The 18,124-nt window shown below is 42.8% G+C and overlaps 1 protein-coding gene across 1 annotated transcript in view; it reads right to left on the reverse strand.

Annotated features, from left to right (window-relative positions):
* LOC124622498 (protein PTOV1 homolog) overlaps positions 1-18,124 on the reverse strand; it is a 319,275-nt gene that overhangs the window by 128,130 nt on the left and 173,021 nt on the right. Inside the window, exons 7-8 of the mRNA XM_047148215.1 lie at positions 5,623-5,785; positions 3,888-4,079 (exon numbers count right to left, since the gene is read on the reverse strand). Coding sequence (XP_047004171.1) covers positions 3,888-4,079; positions 5,623-5,785 — 355 coding nt within the window. The remainder of the gene's footprint in view (positions 1-3,887; positions 4,080-5,622; positions 5,786-18,124) is intronic.

Genomic DNA, 18,124 nt, shown 5'->3' on the forward strand with positions numbered 1-18,124 from the left:
GTAGGTAAAAAGAAGATGGCTAGTAGAAATCCTTGGGTAACAGATGAGATATTGAATTTAATTGATGAAAGGAGAAGACATAAAAATGCAGTAAATGAAGCAGGCGAAAAGGAACACACACATCTCAAAAATGAGATTGACAGGAAAAACAAAACGGCTAAGCAGGGGTGGCTAGAGGGCAAATGTAAGGCTGAAGAAGTACGTATCACTCAGGGTAAGATAGATGCTGCCTAGGAAAATTAAAGAGGCCTTTAGAGAACAGATAACCACTTGTATGAATATCAAGAGCACAGATGTAAAACCTGTCCTAAGCAAAGAAGGGAAAGCAGAAAGGTGGAAAGAGTATATAGAGGGTCTATACAAGGGCGATGTACTTGAGGGCAATATTATGGAAATGGAAGAGGATGTAGATGAAGAGGAAATAGGAGATATGATACTGCGTGAAGAGTTTAACAGAGCACTGAAAGACCTGAGTCGAAACAAGGCCCCCGGAGTAGACAACATTCCATTGGAACTACTGATGGCCTTGGGAGAGCCAGTCCTGACAAAACTCTACCATCTGGTGAGCAAGATGTATGAAACAGGCGAAATACCCTCAGACTTCAAGAAGAATATAATAATTCCAATCCCAAAGAAAGCAGGTGTTGACAGATGTTAAAATTACCGAACTATCAGTTGAATAAGTCACAGCTGCAAAATACTAACACGAATTCTTTACAGACGAATGGAAAAACTAGTAGAAGCCAACCTCGGGGAAGATCAGTTTGGATTCCGTAGAAACAGTGGAACACGTGAGGCAATACTGACCTTACGACTTATCTTAGAAGAAAGATTAAGGAACGGCAAACCTACGTTTCTAGCATTTGTAGACTTAGAGAAAGCTTTTGACAATGTTGACTGGAACACTCTCTTTCAAATTCTAAAGGTGGCAGGGGTAAAATACAGGGAGCAAAAGGCTATTTACAATTTGTACAGAAACCAGATGGCAGTCATAAGAATCAAGGGGCATGAAAGGCAAGCTGTGAATGAGAAGGGAGTAAGACATGGTTGTAGCCTATCCCTGATGTTTGAGGTTCGCTGATGACACTGTAATTCTGTCAGAAACAGCAAAGGACCTGGAAGAACAGTTGAACAGAATGGACAGTGTCTTGAAAGGAGGATATAAGATGAACATCAGCTAAAGCAAAACTAGGATAATGGAATGTAATCAAATTAAATCAGGTGATGCTGAGGATATTAGATTAGGAAATGAGACACTTGAATTACTAAATGAGTTTTGTTATTTGAGGAGCAAAATAACTGATAGTGGTCAGAGTAGAGTGGATATAAAATGCAGACTGGCTATGGCATGGAAAGTGTTTCTGACGAAGAGAAATTTGTTGACAGATTTAAGTGTCAGGAAGTCTTTTCTTTTTCTGGAGTGAAGCCATTGGTGGAAGTGATACATGGATGATAAACAGTTTAGATAAGAAGAGAATAGAAGCTTTTGAAACGTGGTGCTACAGAAGAATGCTGAAGATTTGATGGGTAGATCACTTAAATAATGAGGAGGTACTGAATAGAATTGGGGAGAAGGGGAATTTGTGGCTCAGCTTGACAAGAAGAAGGGATCAGTTGGCAGGATATGTTCTGAGGCATCAAGGTATCACCAATTTAGTGCTGGAGGTAAGCGTGGAGGGTAAAAATTGTAGAGCGAGACCAAGAGATGAATATGCTAAGCAGATTCAGAAGGATGTAAGTTGCCGTACTTCTTCAGAGGTGAAGAGGCTTGCACAGGATAAAGTAGCATGGAGAGCTGCATCAAACCAGTCTCTGGACTGAAGGCCAAAACAACAACAACAACATGGAAAGTGAGATATATGTGATGTTCGAGTGCTTTGTTAATGTACGTTTGTAACTTATGCCATAAATATGCAAAATGTATAATTTATTAAATAATATTTTGTTTTGGGTTAATAAAATGAAAATGTTCATGTACGTAATTTTAAATATTTGTGTAAGTTGTCATTCGTATAAAACGGTACACACTTAGGGACAATGCGTAGGATATGTGTTATGTAAAAGATGGAGTGCTTTTGTACTGTATGGAAGTGTAAAAGGTGGCTTGCGTTTTTGGGACACTACCTGTAGAATGAGCAGAAATGAGAGGACACAGTCTGCAGGCAGCAATGAAAGAGGCAACACTTGGACAAAGCAGGTGATGCCTTCCGTGGAAAGTGTTGCACAACAGCCTCAGATGACAACTGCTGGATTATTACGGCTTTGGTACAAGTATTTGGGCTACGTTATGGACATTAAAACAATGCCAAGAATAATTAAACAGTCGATACTGGAAGAAACTTGTACACCATACCATAGATAGCAGAGCTGCCATTGCCATCCGCCACACCCAACAACTACAGCCAACAGGTTATAAACTGTATAATTAGAGTTGTAGAAGAGTGAACCATTAATTCAAAATTAACTTTTTTATTATTAATGTGTTAAACATAAAATTTGGTTCACACTGTTGTTTTATTCCTAATCATTCACCTATAAAGGGTCCTTTTCCAGTGTTTGATTATTCTGAGTAAACCTGTTATAAAAACATTTGAAGTGCTTTATTCAATATCTATAAGCACTAATTTTCATATCTGAATAAATGTCTGAAAATAATTGTTGTGGACTAACTTTTAAAGTGCACGTAAAAGTACTGTATGATCTATGAGGTAGAAGTGCTGAAGTGAAATTTTGCTTAAGTACTGAAGCACATCTTTTCAGACAAATTTAATGATGTTAATATTCTTACTCTCTTTGTGATAATAAGTAAAGCGAAAGTGAGTAAGTTTTGCTGAAAAGATGAAATTGTCATGCATAAATACTGAGATTTAGCAGGTTCAAGTTTTGAGTAAAATAAAGATAAAATTCTTTCATTTATAAATGAAATCCAATAAAGTACAAGGAGTCATAAAAAGAAAATTGCTTTTTTTGGCTCAGTAACACTGAAGTAGTATTGCATAAAAACACTGAATTACAATACAGAGTGACCACACCCCACCTTTGGCTTTTGACAGATCATTTATTAAGACAAATGTATAAGGTGTCTTAATAAATTTAAATGCGTGTATTTAATTTGTTGGTTATACAAAACGCAAACATAGAAGTCCCCCCTGGACAAACTTTCTTTAGCACACAGTGATGATTAAAAGTTCATGGCCTTTCTAGATCAAAGCTGCATATGTATGCAGGTGTAGTAGGTAAAAGATTCCTGTGTCTTTCTCAGAACCATACCCTGAAAAGTTATATTTATTTTTGAAGTTATGTCAGAGAACAGCAGAAAAGTAGGCCAAATTTACTTCTTCCACTTTTCTGAAACTTAACAATTTCTTTGCCTTGACAGGCTGATAATTGTAAATCCTTTTGACAATCCACTTAATGAACTTGTATAGAAAGGCCCTAGAGTCAGTATTATTACATTTTTACTGTGTTTATTTCTAACAGCTAGAAATCTTTTAGGAAAAGGAACTAATAGTCTGATTTCTACATCTATCAGTCATACACCACAGTCAAATTCTGTAAAAGAGGTAACATTATATGACATGTTGTGGAAACTAGGCACATTTATGATGTGTGTACTATATGCACAAGTCCCCATGTAATAGTGTTATACATGGCTTTTCCCATGACAGGACTATTTTTCTATTGGGGTTCCTTTGGACATGCAGGCACATCCGAAAGAACATTGCATCATAATTCAGAATAACACAGGCACTGCAGTATCGTAATGACACATTCAATTATAAAATTCAAATTCTATAAACATTAAAGACAGACATAAAAATAAAATTCCATTTTCCCTCTTTTTTTCTATTAAGCAGCCATCAATATATGATAAAATATGAACATACCTGAATCAAAGCTGCTTCGCTTGGGCTCGATTCCCTTATGGCACTACGGACACCTGCCATATACGCTGGATCATCATCAGGGACAAATCCAGCATATTCATTCCTCAATGACCCGTAAAGAAGGACAATAACCTTAATGTTACACTCTGACGTCGGCGTCGACGTCACTCTCTTGAAATGGACATAGCCCGCCTGAAACATCATAAAGTTGATGACACTGTGAGTAACATATACACATAATTTATTTGTTGCTGCATTTTTAAGGGAACACATTATGCACAGTTTTTGAACTTAATTAAGGAAGATTTGTGTAAATGATTACTCTGAGCCTTTTATGTTGCATACCATGAAAGTGGTCAGCATGCAAATAATATACAAAAACACAGAAAAATGAAACATGCAATGACTCTATACTGTGAACTATTTTAATAAACTACACCAATCGAGATTCATAACAAGCTACTGATTATCTTAAATATAAAGTAAAAGTTGAAACAGTTTTGAAAGACATAGATGGATACAAAGGTAGAAATAGAGTGCATGGGAAAAAATTAAAAGAAGGAAGCAGAGAGACAATTAAAATAAAAAAATTGGGAGAAAGTAACACGTGATGACAAAAACATTGCAAATAACGCAAAGTAAGAAAACAAAATTGTGAAAGAAAACAGCAAAGAATTAAATAAATCACTTATTAAACTTATGTTAAAACACTGTGATAAAAAATTCAGTTGTAAAATTGTCACCAGGTTTCTCCAATATGTGATAATGTGCCCTTGCAGTTCCTCAGTGTTTCCATTATTTTTATCTAAATCAGTACCTGTTAGAGTAACTGATTAGTTAACAGAACTGTGTTGCACATGTGCAGTTAAGTATGGCATTAGTCATATGTAAGCAACAAATAATTGACAAGAACTTATGTAAAAATACTTCATGTAAATAATTCAGGAGTAAAGGAAACTACTCACTGAACAGTAAAAGCATAGAGTGGTTAACAGGCATACAAAAAAATAATGAAAACTTGCTAGCCTTTGGAAAAATCCTTTCATGAGCTAGGTGTGTGTTTGTGGTGTGTGTGACACACACACACACACACACACACACACACACACACACACACACACACAGAGAGAGAGAGAGAGAGAGAGAGAGAGAGAGAGAGAGAGAGAGAGAGAGAGAGAGAGTGAGTGAGTGACAGGTTCAATTCCAAGTATTATCTGCAGGTCAGCATAAAATTGTCAGTCAAGCCTGAACATTGATTTATTTATTCTTTCCATAAAGTAACACTTATTTCTCTCCACAATATTTAATTGTAATATACAGCTTTTCTGTATTGCTCGGTCAAGATGTGCTCTTATAAGTCAGCTACAGTCTCTCAAAAGAGAATTCATCTCTCTTAATAGCTCTGACATAACAATATAAACCAATTCAAGAATGCAGGAAAATGTGTAATATCACCTCACGAAATCTTGGGCTGGCTTATAATGCAAGGCATATCTAAATCGTAATAGCTGTGTATCCTGAAGCATGAGAGGTCTTTCGTTGTTCCTCGTAACACATATTATTTATTTTTATAGATTGCTATTATATATTAAAGATATTTCTATACATAATGGAAGAATAGGATCTTCAACTCCAAATTACAAAGTGAGTAATCCAAAATTCTTTTTATAAAAATGGCTACTAACAAAAACAAGTTTTTATGTGATACTGTACACAATAAGAACTAATAACTTACATATCCAGAACTCAAAGCTCCGGTCAATAATTCAAGAGCTTCACAGTTCTCTGGATGGAAGTGCAGAGGATTTGAATTTTTCAGAAAAATACCACCAACAACTCCAAGCAGATCTTTTGGCACCAACTGCACAATTAGTTTCTGAGGCCATGAGTCAGCCTTCCTGTGAGAAAAATATATCTGCTGTAAGTGTCAAGTGCTGAAACTTGAAGTTATACATTACCTAAAACAGAAAAGTATTACAGCCACTACTGCTTCAATATTTTTTAATGGACACTGAAAAGAAAATAATGTTTATTACATGAGATGTGGTTGAATGAAGTCTGTTCTTGTTGTAGTCCACGATTACCCGAAAATTTTTTTCGTCCAAGTAAGTTACAGATTTTTATAGCCTGACAATGAAACTCTAAAGCACAGCACTTGCTATGATACCACCATTGGTGTTAGATTTCATTATGAAGAAAATACAATCTCATTGCAGCAGCATCTTTCTCCTGAAATATGACTCATTAAAAATATAATTACATCATTCTTTAGTATATGAACTACCCATGTCAATCATTACGAGCCCTGTGATACTGTTGCAAAATATTTTTGCGTACCTTATGCTAAATATTTTAAAATAGTCTAAATATTTGTTTTGGAGTAAATGACACAAAAGGAAGGGCTTAGCAGGCGTCAATGAATGGCCTATTGTTGTTTCTCAAATGAAGTGATATATTAATGTAATGCTCTCAGGTTTCCAGCTGAGTGAATTTGTTAATTTGGTTCACCACTTCAAAAAACATCACATTTATCATCTTTTGGCAATGTCACTTTGCCTTAAGATGATGTTACTGACTCTGAAATGTAATTCCATTTCAGTAAACTCTCTCAGCCATAAAACAGAGAGTTTTACATTAGTTTACATAATAACATGATTGTACGATGATATACTGTTACGGATACAACATCTCTCCATAATCCAGCTGTTCGGTACATGATGATACTGGGCCACGAGGAGGGTGCTTCTTTGTAGCTGATTCTTGGGGGTAATGGGAGGGTTAGGTGCATGTGAGGACATGGAGAAATCTGATTGTGGATTAAGTTTTGGCGGGGTGCGGGGCAGGGAAGATCCTCAGAGACATTCAGCGTACCAGGCAAAGAAGTTCTCATAACTGCAGATACGCCGTCCAAGGGTAGCCAGGTTCTATGGCAGTGGTTTCTTGGTGCGAAACAAGTGACAGATGTCGAAATGCAAGTACTATCTGTATTTGGTTTAGATGAGTTTAGTTTAAAGCAAAGTCCACCACCAGGTCACAGGGACAGATGGAGATGGATTCTGACAGGCAAGCAAGGCTTGAGTAACTCCAGACGAAAAAGTAAGATGTGCAAAGATGCCTAAATGAACCATTAGTAAATGCGACCCCATGAAGCAGCATGGTGCCCACACTTGCTTCCTCATTCCTGAGGTTCACACGGGTGATTCCATCTCATCCTGTAATTGATGTTGTAATGGGTTCGCTGGTTCCCATCTTTGAGGGTAAGCCTGGTGAAAAGTCCACACTTTCATACAGCATACAACAGACGTATTGAAATTATCCACATGGCATAGCAAAGTATTGGCAAGATCCATCGATCTTTATTGCAAGGACAGGCACACATTTATGTAAATTCCATAGTAGGGCCAGAAATCCCAAGGCATTTGATGTCCATTCAAAAGGGCTAAGGAGATAAGCATAGAATTAACTATTATAGGGACTAACTTTCCACCCAACATCATAATTCCAGATAGGATTCAGCTGTGTCATGTTGTACGTATTTACTAGGGAAAAATAATGAAATGAATGAGGTGCTACTCAGCAAAGCTGAAACTCACTGTGTGCAGCTGTATTTGTTCACAGGATCAGCCCACAGGTGGGTGCTAAGGTAAAGTGGGCTTTGTTGAATACGCTAAGGGAGGTTGTACGAGTCTCATTTCTATGCCAGGGTGAGCCCCCTAGATGTGCATCCATTGCCGAAGTGCACTACACTCATTGCAAGCACCAAGGATGAGATTCCTTAGTTTTTGCCAACTGCAGGTGCCTAATGTAGAAAGATCAGACACTTGAAAGCAAACTATCAGTCTCGGCAGCATTACTCAACAAACTAAATAGGTTACAGAGGTGCACAAGGGAATATGAATGGGGGAACCGTCTATGGGAACAGTTCTGTCACTGCACCTTGCTCTCCTTCAGCAAAGTGAATCCAGTAAGAGTATCAAGAACTCACTTGGGTGCCAAAACTAATTTTGTAAAGTAAAAACAAAGGAAGATGATCTACCTTTTGTTCTTAAATCTACTCGTGGTCAAGAATTAAAACTGGCATTGTGACAGTTCATCTTTTTTGTTTCTTTTCTTTGTTGATTGTCTTCGGTGTTGACATACTGTGTTGTTGCACATTTGCATTTCACATTTGTTTACTTTCACGTTTCACAACCTCCTTCCCCCATATACACAATTAACATGGCCAGGGCACTTTCGATAAGCCTCATTAATAGGTTTCAGGCGAACATCCACATACTGTTTCAGTAGTTTACTGTTGAATGTCTATGAGCAGTAAAAAACATAACCACATAATTCACAGTTCTTTTGGAATAATCAGGTACGTATGGAATGGCCACTGTCATTGTTTCAACACACAGCCTAATCATGTCACACTTATTTCACAGTTAAGTTGATGCATTGCTGCTGTTCTAACCAACACAGGTTTCCCGTCTGAAACTCGTCTGTGGACTGACTGTCTTGTGATCAAAAGTTAGGGCCTTATATATCCTAACAACAATAGGTGCCGAAATTACACACTGTTCAAAATTAAATTTACAGGAATTACAATTAAAACTTAACTCTTTAAATTAAATGAATACATCGAAAGATTCCGTCTTTTTAACAGTTTCTTCTACTACAAGAGTTAGACCGAATTATTTGTTTAAATTATGTAATTAACAAATATTGTTATGCAACAGTACTTTTGTCAAAACTGTTAATTACTTTGGAATCAATTAAGGGCTGGCTTTGCTAACGTGTTTTCGGATAGAGCCAAATAGATACTTTCAGATTACTAGTATTTCGTCTTCCAAATGTTTATAACAGAATTTATATCTGTTAATAAGTCAACAACAGAATTTAACTTACGAAACAATTACTGATTTCACCCTGTAACAAAAGATACTAACTGGGATTAGTACAAATTAATCAGAAAATCAATTATATACATAAAACTAAGCTGCTGTTATATTCTTTAAGACTAAGGGCTAACCTTTTTTCTTTTATGAAAATGCAGGTTATATTCATGTATATTAATAGTAATTAGTTAAAATGGAAAAAATTAATTTAAGGAGGCACATGGCAAAACAAGAGAGGAAATACAAATATCCCAGCTTGCTTCATTACAACATGTTGTAGACTTGGCGGATTAGAAAAAAAAAAGAAGTTAATTTACCCAACAGGTTTGCAATGTGTGGAACCGGAAATAGATGGAGTTCACATTTGAAGTGGTTTGGAAGCATAACCACAATTTTGAGGCCTCTTTAGGCAACGAATTCCTGCACCATTTTTTAGGCATGGTTAACTTCGGAACACAAGAAGTCCAAATTGGGGGAAATGTCCACCATTTTGGCAGTGTTCCCAGAATACATATGCGATGGAGTACAGAACATATAGTCACGTTCCAACGACTCACTAACCCACGTATGACAGTATTGAAGTTAAATAAAACAGAGAAAATATCAGGCGGTACCAGGGATATCATTTGGATAGAAGTTGTTATAACCTTTAATCACTAATAAATTGCGTGGATGTACAAAAGTAGAAACATTAGCGGGTTACATGTTACTAACTTCGTATCTGTCATTCGACTGCCGTGCCGTGACATGCGGCCGGCGCCGTTCATAGCCAGGTGGCGCTCCCGCGTTCGGCCGAGCTGCGGAGCGCCTCTATCGCCGTGTTCGCGTACTAACGTAGCGGCACTTTTGAATGTCGTGGCACTGTCACAACACTTTTCCCCCCTTGGAAAAAAAAAAAAAAAAAAAAAAAAAAAAAAAAAAAAAAAAAAACACTCACTTCCTTGGAGACACGGACAGTGCGGAGACATCCATGGCCTCTTGGGAGGCCCCGAGAAGATCCCGCGGAGAAACACGAGAGTATGGTCGAAAATGTCCAGGACGGAAGCTTGCGCGTGGAACGTGCCTCCTGGACGAGATGATGGGTGAAAACTCCGGAGCAGCATCCATAGGTGTCGTGGACCTGGGGGTGTGCTCCAGCGAGATGGGTCCCGGAGAAGGCGGCGTCGCGACTGGGGCCGGTTCCGGCGTACTCGGAAGCGGTAGCGACGGCGGCGGCAGCAACACGCCCGGAAGATCGGCAGCAGCGACAGGACTGGCTTCTCGGGCCGTTGGAGACGAAAGAAGGGGCGGTGGTACCGGCGTAGCCACCACTCGTGGGCGCATCTGGTCGTAATGGCGAACAACCATGCCGTCGTCCGTACGTATTTCACAAAGCCGGCGGCCGCGAAGAGCCTGGACCACCCCTGGAATCCATTTAGGGCGAGATCCATACCCCCGTGCCCACACGTCGGCGCCCACCGGGTATTTTCCCGCACTAGGGGACACAGTACAAGGCCTGAGAGGGTGAAGCAGGTGCAGGAGAGTGCGCGGTTGGCGGCCATGCAAGAGTTCAGCAGGGCTGCGATCCCCCAGAGGCGTGAAGCGATAAGAACTCAGAAATTGCAACAGAGCATCATCTGTGGAAAAATCACTAAGGAATTTTTTCATTTTGCTTTTGAAAGTGCGGACAAGGCGCTCGACCTCCCCATTCGATTGCGGATGGAAGGGCGGTGCTGTAACATGATGAATCCCTTGTCCAGTACAAAAATCACGGAAGGCCTGCGAAGAGAACTGAGGGCCATTGTCCGTGACAATCGTGGATGGAAGACCTTCTAGCGCAAAGATTTTGGACAAAGCCAGCGTCGTCGCCGCAGTGGTTGGCGACGGACATCGAACAACAAACGGAAACTTCGAAAAGGCGTCAATCAACAATAGCCAATAAGCGCCGAGGAAGGGGGCCGGCAAAGTCAGCGTGCACCCGTTCCCACGGCTGCGCCGGATCAGGCCACGGAGAGGACATTGTACGGGGTGCAGCCAGTTGTTGAACACACCGATCACACGCAGCGACCATGTGGGCGATGTCCGAATCAATACCGGGCCAATAAACGTGCCTGCGGGCCAGGGACTTAGTCCGAGAAATCCCCCAATGGCCCTCATGCAATAGTTTGAGAACATCTTTGTGAAGAGAGGCGGGCACCACAACCCGTGGAGATGTGCCATCCGTGGCCAGAAGAACAACACCCTCACGAACAGACAGACGAAGGCGCAAGGCATGGTAGTTGCGAAGGGGATCCGATGCCCGGCCCTTGGTCCTGTCCGGCCAACCTCGCTGAACAAAACCGATCACCTGACGCAGGACCGGGTCCCGCGCAGTAGCAGACGCGACCTGCGAACCCGTAAGTGGAAAACCCTCGACCGCACGACGTTCTTCCTCATCAATGTGGAAACAGAGTAGTTCATCTCGATCGAAAACCGGGTCGGGGCCCATCGGCAAACGCGACAACGCGTCAGCGTTGGCGTGCTGGGCCGTGGGGCGATAGTGAATCTCATAGTGAAAACGAGACAAGTACAGGGTGGCGCAGATGGATCGGGTGGTTTTAAAATACTTGTCAAACTGTCAATTGTAAAGGTATTGGATTGAAATAAAGTGCAAAACGTGTAGTTACAATGGAAGTTTATTAACAAAAAAATAGTAATGTTAGTTTTTAAAAATTACATCCATCAAATGCCCTCCTCCTCGAGCGACGCATTCTTGGAGTCGGTCCTTAACGTTCCGCATTGCCCGCTCAAGCACATCACCAGGAATTGATGTGATTTCGGTGTGAATTGCTGCCTTCAACTCCTGAATGGTCCGGGGTTTGTTCATGTAGACCCTTGCTTTTAAATAGCCCCATAAGAAAAAGTCACATACCGTGAGGTCTGGCGAGCGAGGGGGCCAATGGACATCTCCATTACGGGAAATCAAACGGCCAGGGAACAGAGCGCGTACAGCTTGCATTGATATCCTAGCGGTATGTGCAGTTGCCCCGTCTTGTTGGAACCACATATTGCCCATGTCGTAATTGTTCTCTTCAAGTTGTGGGAGAAGAAAATCTTCAATCATGTTCACATAACGCTGCGAATTAACAATAACCGCCTGCTCCCTTTCATTTTCAAAAAAGTAAGGACCAATTATCCCTACCTTAGAAACCCCACACCAAACCGTCACTTTGTCACTATGGAGAGGCCGTTGGTGTAGATCTCTTGGGTTAGTGTCGGCCCAGTAACGGCAATTTTGCTTGTTTACGTATCCGTTAATGTGAAAGTGAGCCTCGTCAGACATCATGATAATCAGGTTTACATCTTCCAATAACTCCAACATCTGTTGGCTAAACTGAAGCCTTTGAAGATGGTCTGTTGGGAGAATCTTCTGTACCAACAGGATTTTATAGGGGTGGAATTTCAGTTCTTCGTTAAGAATCCTTTGAAGGCTCCGGCGTGACATTCCAAGAGCTTGAGCACGACGTCTCGTTGATCGACGTGGGCTCGCAGTGACATCGCGTCTCACACGCTCCACGTTCTCAGGCGTTGTTATTGTTGACGGTCTAGGCGTCCATTTTGGAGCACATGAACCAGTAGTGCGGAAATTATGCACCCAACTCAATATCGTATCTCGCTTAGGAACACTACCGCGAGGTGGGATGTTGAAACGCCGGCGAAAGGCACGCGTCACAGCAACAATTGACTCGTTATTGCGTATGAACTCTTCCACTGCGAAAACACGATGCTCAACGGACCACGTAGCCATCGCGACTGACTGCCAGCCTGCAACTGAAACTTCCCGTCCCCCCCCCCCACCACAGGACGAAGTCGCCGAACACCTGGCTCCGCCCCTCCAGACGTACAGTCTACTTCAAAACCACCCGATCCATCTGCGCCACCCTGTATAAGGCCCAACGTTGCAGGCGGTGAGCTGCCTTATCCGGAAGCGACGCCGAGGGGCTGAACAGAGAGACCAGCGGCTTGTGGTCGGTGATGAGGTGAAACTTACAACCATACAAAAAAACGCTGAACTTTTTTAGAGCATAAATGATAGCGAGTGCCTCCTTTTCTATTTGAGAGTAACGCCGTTGGGCGTCGTTGAGGGTCTTGGAAGCGTAGGCGATGGGTCGTTCCGACCCATCCTCATACCGATGGGCGAGAACAGCCCCTAGGCCATACTGTGACGCGTCAGTCGCCAGAACCAAGTGCTGACCCGGACGGAATGTGGAAAGACAAGGCGCCGACTGCAAATGAGCCTTCAGGCGGACAAAAGCCTGCTCACACTCGGCGGACCAACAGAAAGGAACGTTTTTGCGTAACAGCTGATGCAGAGGATGAGCCACCGCCGCAGCGGAGGGAATGAATTTGTGACAATAAGCAATCTTGCCTAGAAACGCCTGAAGTTCTTTGACCGTAGACGGCCGGGGTAGAGCGGTAATGGCCGCAACGTGCTGTCGTAGAGGACGTATACCCTCACGGGACAAGTGGAAACCAAGATACACAATGGAGGGTTGGAAGAACTGTGACTTGTCCAGATTGCACTTCAACCCTGCGGAATGCAGAACCCGAAACAGTGAACGCAAATTGCGAAGGTGCTCCTCAGTGGAGGCCCCCGTGACAACAATGTCATCCAGGTAGTTGATGCAGCCGGGAACGGAAGCCGTGAGCTGTTCCAAAAACCGCTGAAAAATGGCCGGCGCGCTAGCGACGCCAAATGGTAACCGCTGGTACTGATACAACCCACAAGGAGTGTTGATGACGAGAAATTCCTTGGAAGATGCATCCAATGGCAACTGATGGTACGCCTCCGATAAGTCTAGTTTGGAAAAGAACTGGCCCCCAGCGAGCTTGGTAAATAACTCCTCAGGACGGGGAAGAGGATAAGTGTCAATGAGGCTTTGAGCGTTGACAGTGGCTTTAAAATCACCACACAATCGCAGACTCCCGTTTGGTTTAGAAACCACCACGATGGGCGATGCCCATTCGCTGGAGGTAACAGGAAGGAGAATCCCCGAAGCTGTTAACCTGTCTGTCTCAGCTTTGACAGGCGCACGCAACGCCATCGGAATAGGGCGTGCCCGGAAAAACTTAGGGCGAGCCGTAGGTTTAAGAGTAATGTGGGCTTCAAAATCCTTGGCACGACCCAGATCAGCAGAGAACACGGACGAGAATTCAGAACACAAGCCATCCAGCTGTTGATACGGAATGTCCTCAGATATGAGGTGCACATCATCATCAATGGAAAACCCGAACAACTGGAAAGCATCATAACCGAACAGGTTTTCAGTGCCTGCATGATCCACCACATAAAACGTGAGGGGCCTAACAACAGACTTGTAGGCAGTGGAAGCATCAAACTGGCCAACGATAGGAATTGTCTGCTTATTATAAGTTCGTAGATTTCGCGTAACTGGAGACAAGGGAGGGGAGCCCAACTCCAAATACGTGCGAGAATTAATGAGAGTTACTGCAGAGCCAGTGTCCACTTCCATGCGAATGTCTTTATCCAGAACACGAACAGTAACAAACAACTTATTCGTTTGAGAAAGCACACAGTTAACATCCATGTCCGATGCCTCGTCCTCGTCGACAGGAACTTTAGGGGACTGACACACAGAAGCAATGTGGCCTTTTTTCCTACATGAATTACACGTGGCCCAACGTTTTGGACACGCGGCCCTGTCATGACGAAACAACGTGGACAAGAAGGAAGGGCGGAACGAACCTGCTTCTGTGGTTGCTGTTTTCGCTGCGAGCGTGGCGGCCCAACGCGACGTTGTTGACGCGAGTGCACCGCCGCCACATCGTCGTTTCCCTGTGAAACAGGCAAATTGTCTGCGTCGAAAGTGGTTTGTACAGCGCCTACATCACACCACGCGTCTATTTGCGCACCAGCAGCGTGAGACACTTCAAACGATTGAGCGATGCTGAGAACTTCCGACAACGACGGGTTTGGCAATTGTAAGGCACGTTGCCGAACTTCTTTATCAGGAGCAAGCCGTAAAATAGCGTCCCTAACCATTGAATCAGCGTAAGACTCATGATGAGTGTCCGTGACAAACTGACATTTCCGACTCAGACCGTGTAGTTCCGCCGCCCAAGCCCTGTAAGATTGATGGGGCTGTTTACGACACCGGTAGAACGCCACGCGGGCGGCAACGACATGGGTGTTTTTTCGGTAATAGTTAGACAATAAGTCACACATTTCTTGGAAGGACAGAGAGGTAGGTTCCCGCAGAGGGGCTAACTGAGATAGCAGCTGATAGATCCGTGGGGAAATCCAAGATAGAAATAACGACTTACACATAGGAGCGTCGACAACGCCGAAAGCCAAGAAGTGTTGCCGCAAACGCTTCTCATAATCCTCCCAGTCTTCAGCGGCCTCGTCATAAGGAGGGAACGGAGGCGGAGAAGAGGAAGACAGACGATGAGTAAGCGACGTCGACAACGCCTGAATAGCAGCCGTCAGCTGTGTTTGTTGTTCAATAAGCGCTTGCATAAGCTGTTCCATGTCTGCCCCGACACGAACACACAATTCCACAACGCAGGAAAAAAAAATCCCATCCTCGTCGCCAAAAAGTGTTATAACCTTTAATCACTAATAAATTGCGTGGATATACAAAAGTAGAAACATTAGCGGGTTACATGTTACTAACTTCGTATCTGTCATTCGACTGCCGTGCCGTGACATGCGGCCGGCGCCGTTCATAGCCAGGTGGCGCTCCCGCGTTCGGCCGAGCTGCGGAGCGTCTCTATCGCCGTGTTCGCGTACTAACGTAGCGGCACTTTTGAATGTCGTGGCACTGTCACAACAGAAGTAAGGAAAGATTTTTACGGGGAGATATTTTTTTAGTGGACCCATTAACAAGAAATGAAGTTTTAGACCATAAAGAGATGCATGTGACGCGTAGTTTAACCCAAATGAGTACGACAGAAAAGGGTACACTTTTTCAGTTAGCACATATAATTTTGGGAGCAGAGACATTAAAATTCCCCATGGTAGCATACTCACCAAAGTGTACAAAGCAAATAATGATGAGATAACAGGATACCAAGATAACAAACAGCCTGAATGAAAAGTTAACATACACTATCTCAGTTACGTCACCCGTAAAAACAGAAACTGAAAACAAGCTTGAACACCTGTGCAAGGGAGATTGGGATGTATTGTATCCCATTCTAGCCGAATTTGCAACTTTGTTATAAGAAAAGAAATGACTTCCAGCAAAACTCAGAAAGAATCATTTGCCACAAAAGCCAATGCACATTAAGACTATTAAATAGCAACCAATGACTTCACGTCACTATTATTTACATTCCGCCACTCCATGCAATGTATGGTCTATGGACTGAGAACGAATTTTATCATAAGTCTTAGGTAGGAGTAGAGTTAGTATTTTCTATATCAATCAACTGTTTAGCTGTGTTGATGATTCTGTTGTGTACTTGTCTCAATCAGGTACTGATCGTCGGAATATTTTGCTTAAGGGATGCATTTGTGCCTTTCTTATAAAGTTGCCTCTGTGCCCAGTATCTCATTCACTGGAGTAGAATTGTCCTCAGTGATGAATCTTGCTTCGAACTGAGCCCTGATGATCAGCAAAGATGTGTCTGGAGATGCCCCGAACAGCTGTGGTATACCAACCTAACTGTCACCTGCCATACAGCCCGACAAGGTGGTATGGTCTGGGGTGCCATTTCATTTCATAGCAGGGCTCCTCTGGTTGTCATCCACAGCATACTTACATCAAAGTGGTATGTCAATGATATTTTCATGTAGAGGAAGGTGTAAGTAGATGAAAGACGAGTACTAACTTCACTTAATGAAGGTTTATTCAGCACTTCCACTCACAAGAGCGTGGAGTGAACTGCCTCCGGCCAGAACATATACGGTATATATACAGCTACAGAACATTGTAGCACAATGATTTTTGCCATTTGTGGATACTTCTAGAATGTACTCGAATCAAATATAGAATTAAAATATTACAGTTCAGGTGAGTTTTGAACTCACGACCCTCCATGCAACAATCTAGTACCATAACCACTACACTACGGCAGCTGTGCTACTCGGCTTCTTCTGCGACATTGCTCCCTCCTTCAGAGAACAGCATTTCGGTGTTTTGACCTCCAAGTCTGGGAACAAGTCATCGGTCCAGCATACTCCGACTCCTGATGACTGATTCTCGCCTTGGCGGTGATCTTCTTAGAACTTCCCTTGCCGCTACATTCTTTGTCACCTTTCCGCTTGTTGCCTGTTGCTGGAGTTTCAAATTTACCCTGGGTTGCAGGAATCTTATAGGGCTTCATTCGAAGGACGTGGACCAAATCTCTGATCTTCCGTCGTCTTGTGTCGGGTCGAAATCTTCGACTTCATAAGTAACATCAGACAACTGTTACAACATTATAAGGTCCAAAGTAGCGCCTGAGGAGCTTCTAAGAGAGACCAACCTTCCAAGCAGGAGTGAAGATCCAGACAAGGTCATCAAGCTGTTAGACAACAGAGAGGTGGCTCACGTCATACCTTCGGCAATTGTATTCTCAAGCCTGCAGTGTGCAGAGTCAAGCTAACTGCCGAGCTTCCTCAGCTCTGGTTAACACCTGGCTGATGTAGTCGTCATCCATGTCAGCAGGATACAACTGAAACACAGTGTCCATCGTTATCGTCGCCTCATGCCCGTGCACCGGGAAAAATGGCATAAATCCTGTTGTGTCTTGTTTGGCAGTGTTGTAGGCAAACGTCACAAAAGGTAGCACCTCATCCCAGTTGCTCCGCTCAACACTGACGAACATTGATAGCATGTCGGCCAAGGTCTTATTAAGGCGTTCAGTAAGCCTGTTTGTGGATAGTAGGCAGTCTTCATGTGATGAGTAATGTTGCACTGACGGTTTATCTCTGTCACAAGATTCGATGGAAAAACTTTCCCTCGATCTGTAATTAATGACCTTGGGGCACCGTGTTTCAATACAATGTCTTCTACGATGAATTTGGCTACCTCGAATGCTTCGGCTGTTTTCACCGCTTTTGTAATGGCATAGCATGTCAGATAATCAGTGCAAACAATAATCCATCCATTACAACTAGCAGACATTGGAAATCATCCGAGAAGGTCAACCCCAACACTCTGGAAAGGCGTTTCGGCTGGTGGAATTGGTATGAGTGGGTCAGGTGGTTTCTGAGGAACTGCCTTTCTCCTCCGGCACTCTCGACAGTGCGACACACAGTGACGGACACTCCTAAATAAATCTGGCCAGAAAAATCTCTTGTGGATCCTATCGTATGTCTTAATAAATCCTACATGTCTGGCCTCATGTGTGTCATGGAATTTCTGTAGAACATCTACGTGCATTTGTTTAGGA

Source organism: Schistocerca americana, chromosome 7, assembly GCF_021461395.2.
Source record: "Schistocerca americana isolate TAMUIC-IGC-003095 chromosome 7, iqSchAmer2.1, whole genome shotgun sequence".
In the NCBI taxonomy this organism is placed as follows: Eukaryota; Metazoa; Arthropoda; class Insecta; order Orthoptera; family Acrididae; genus Schistocerca; species Schistocerca americana.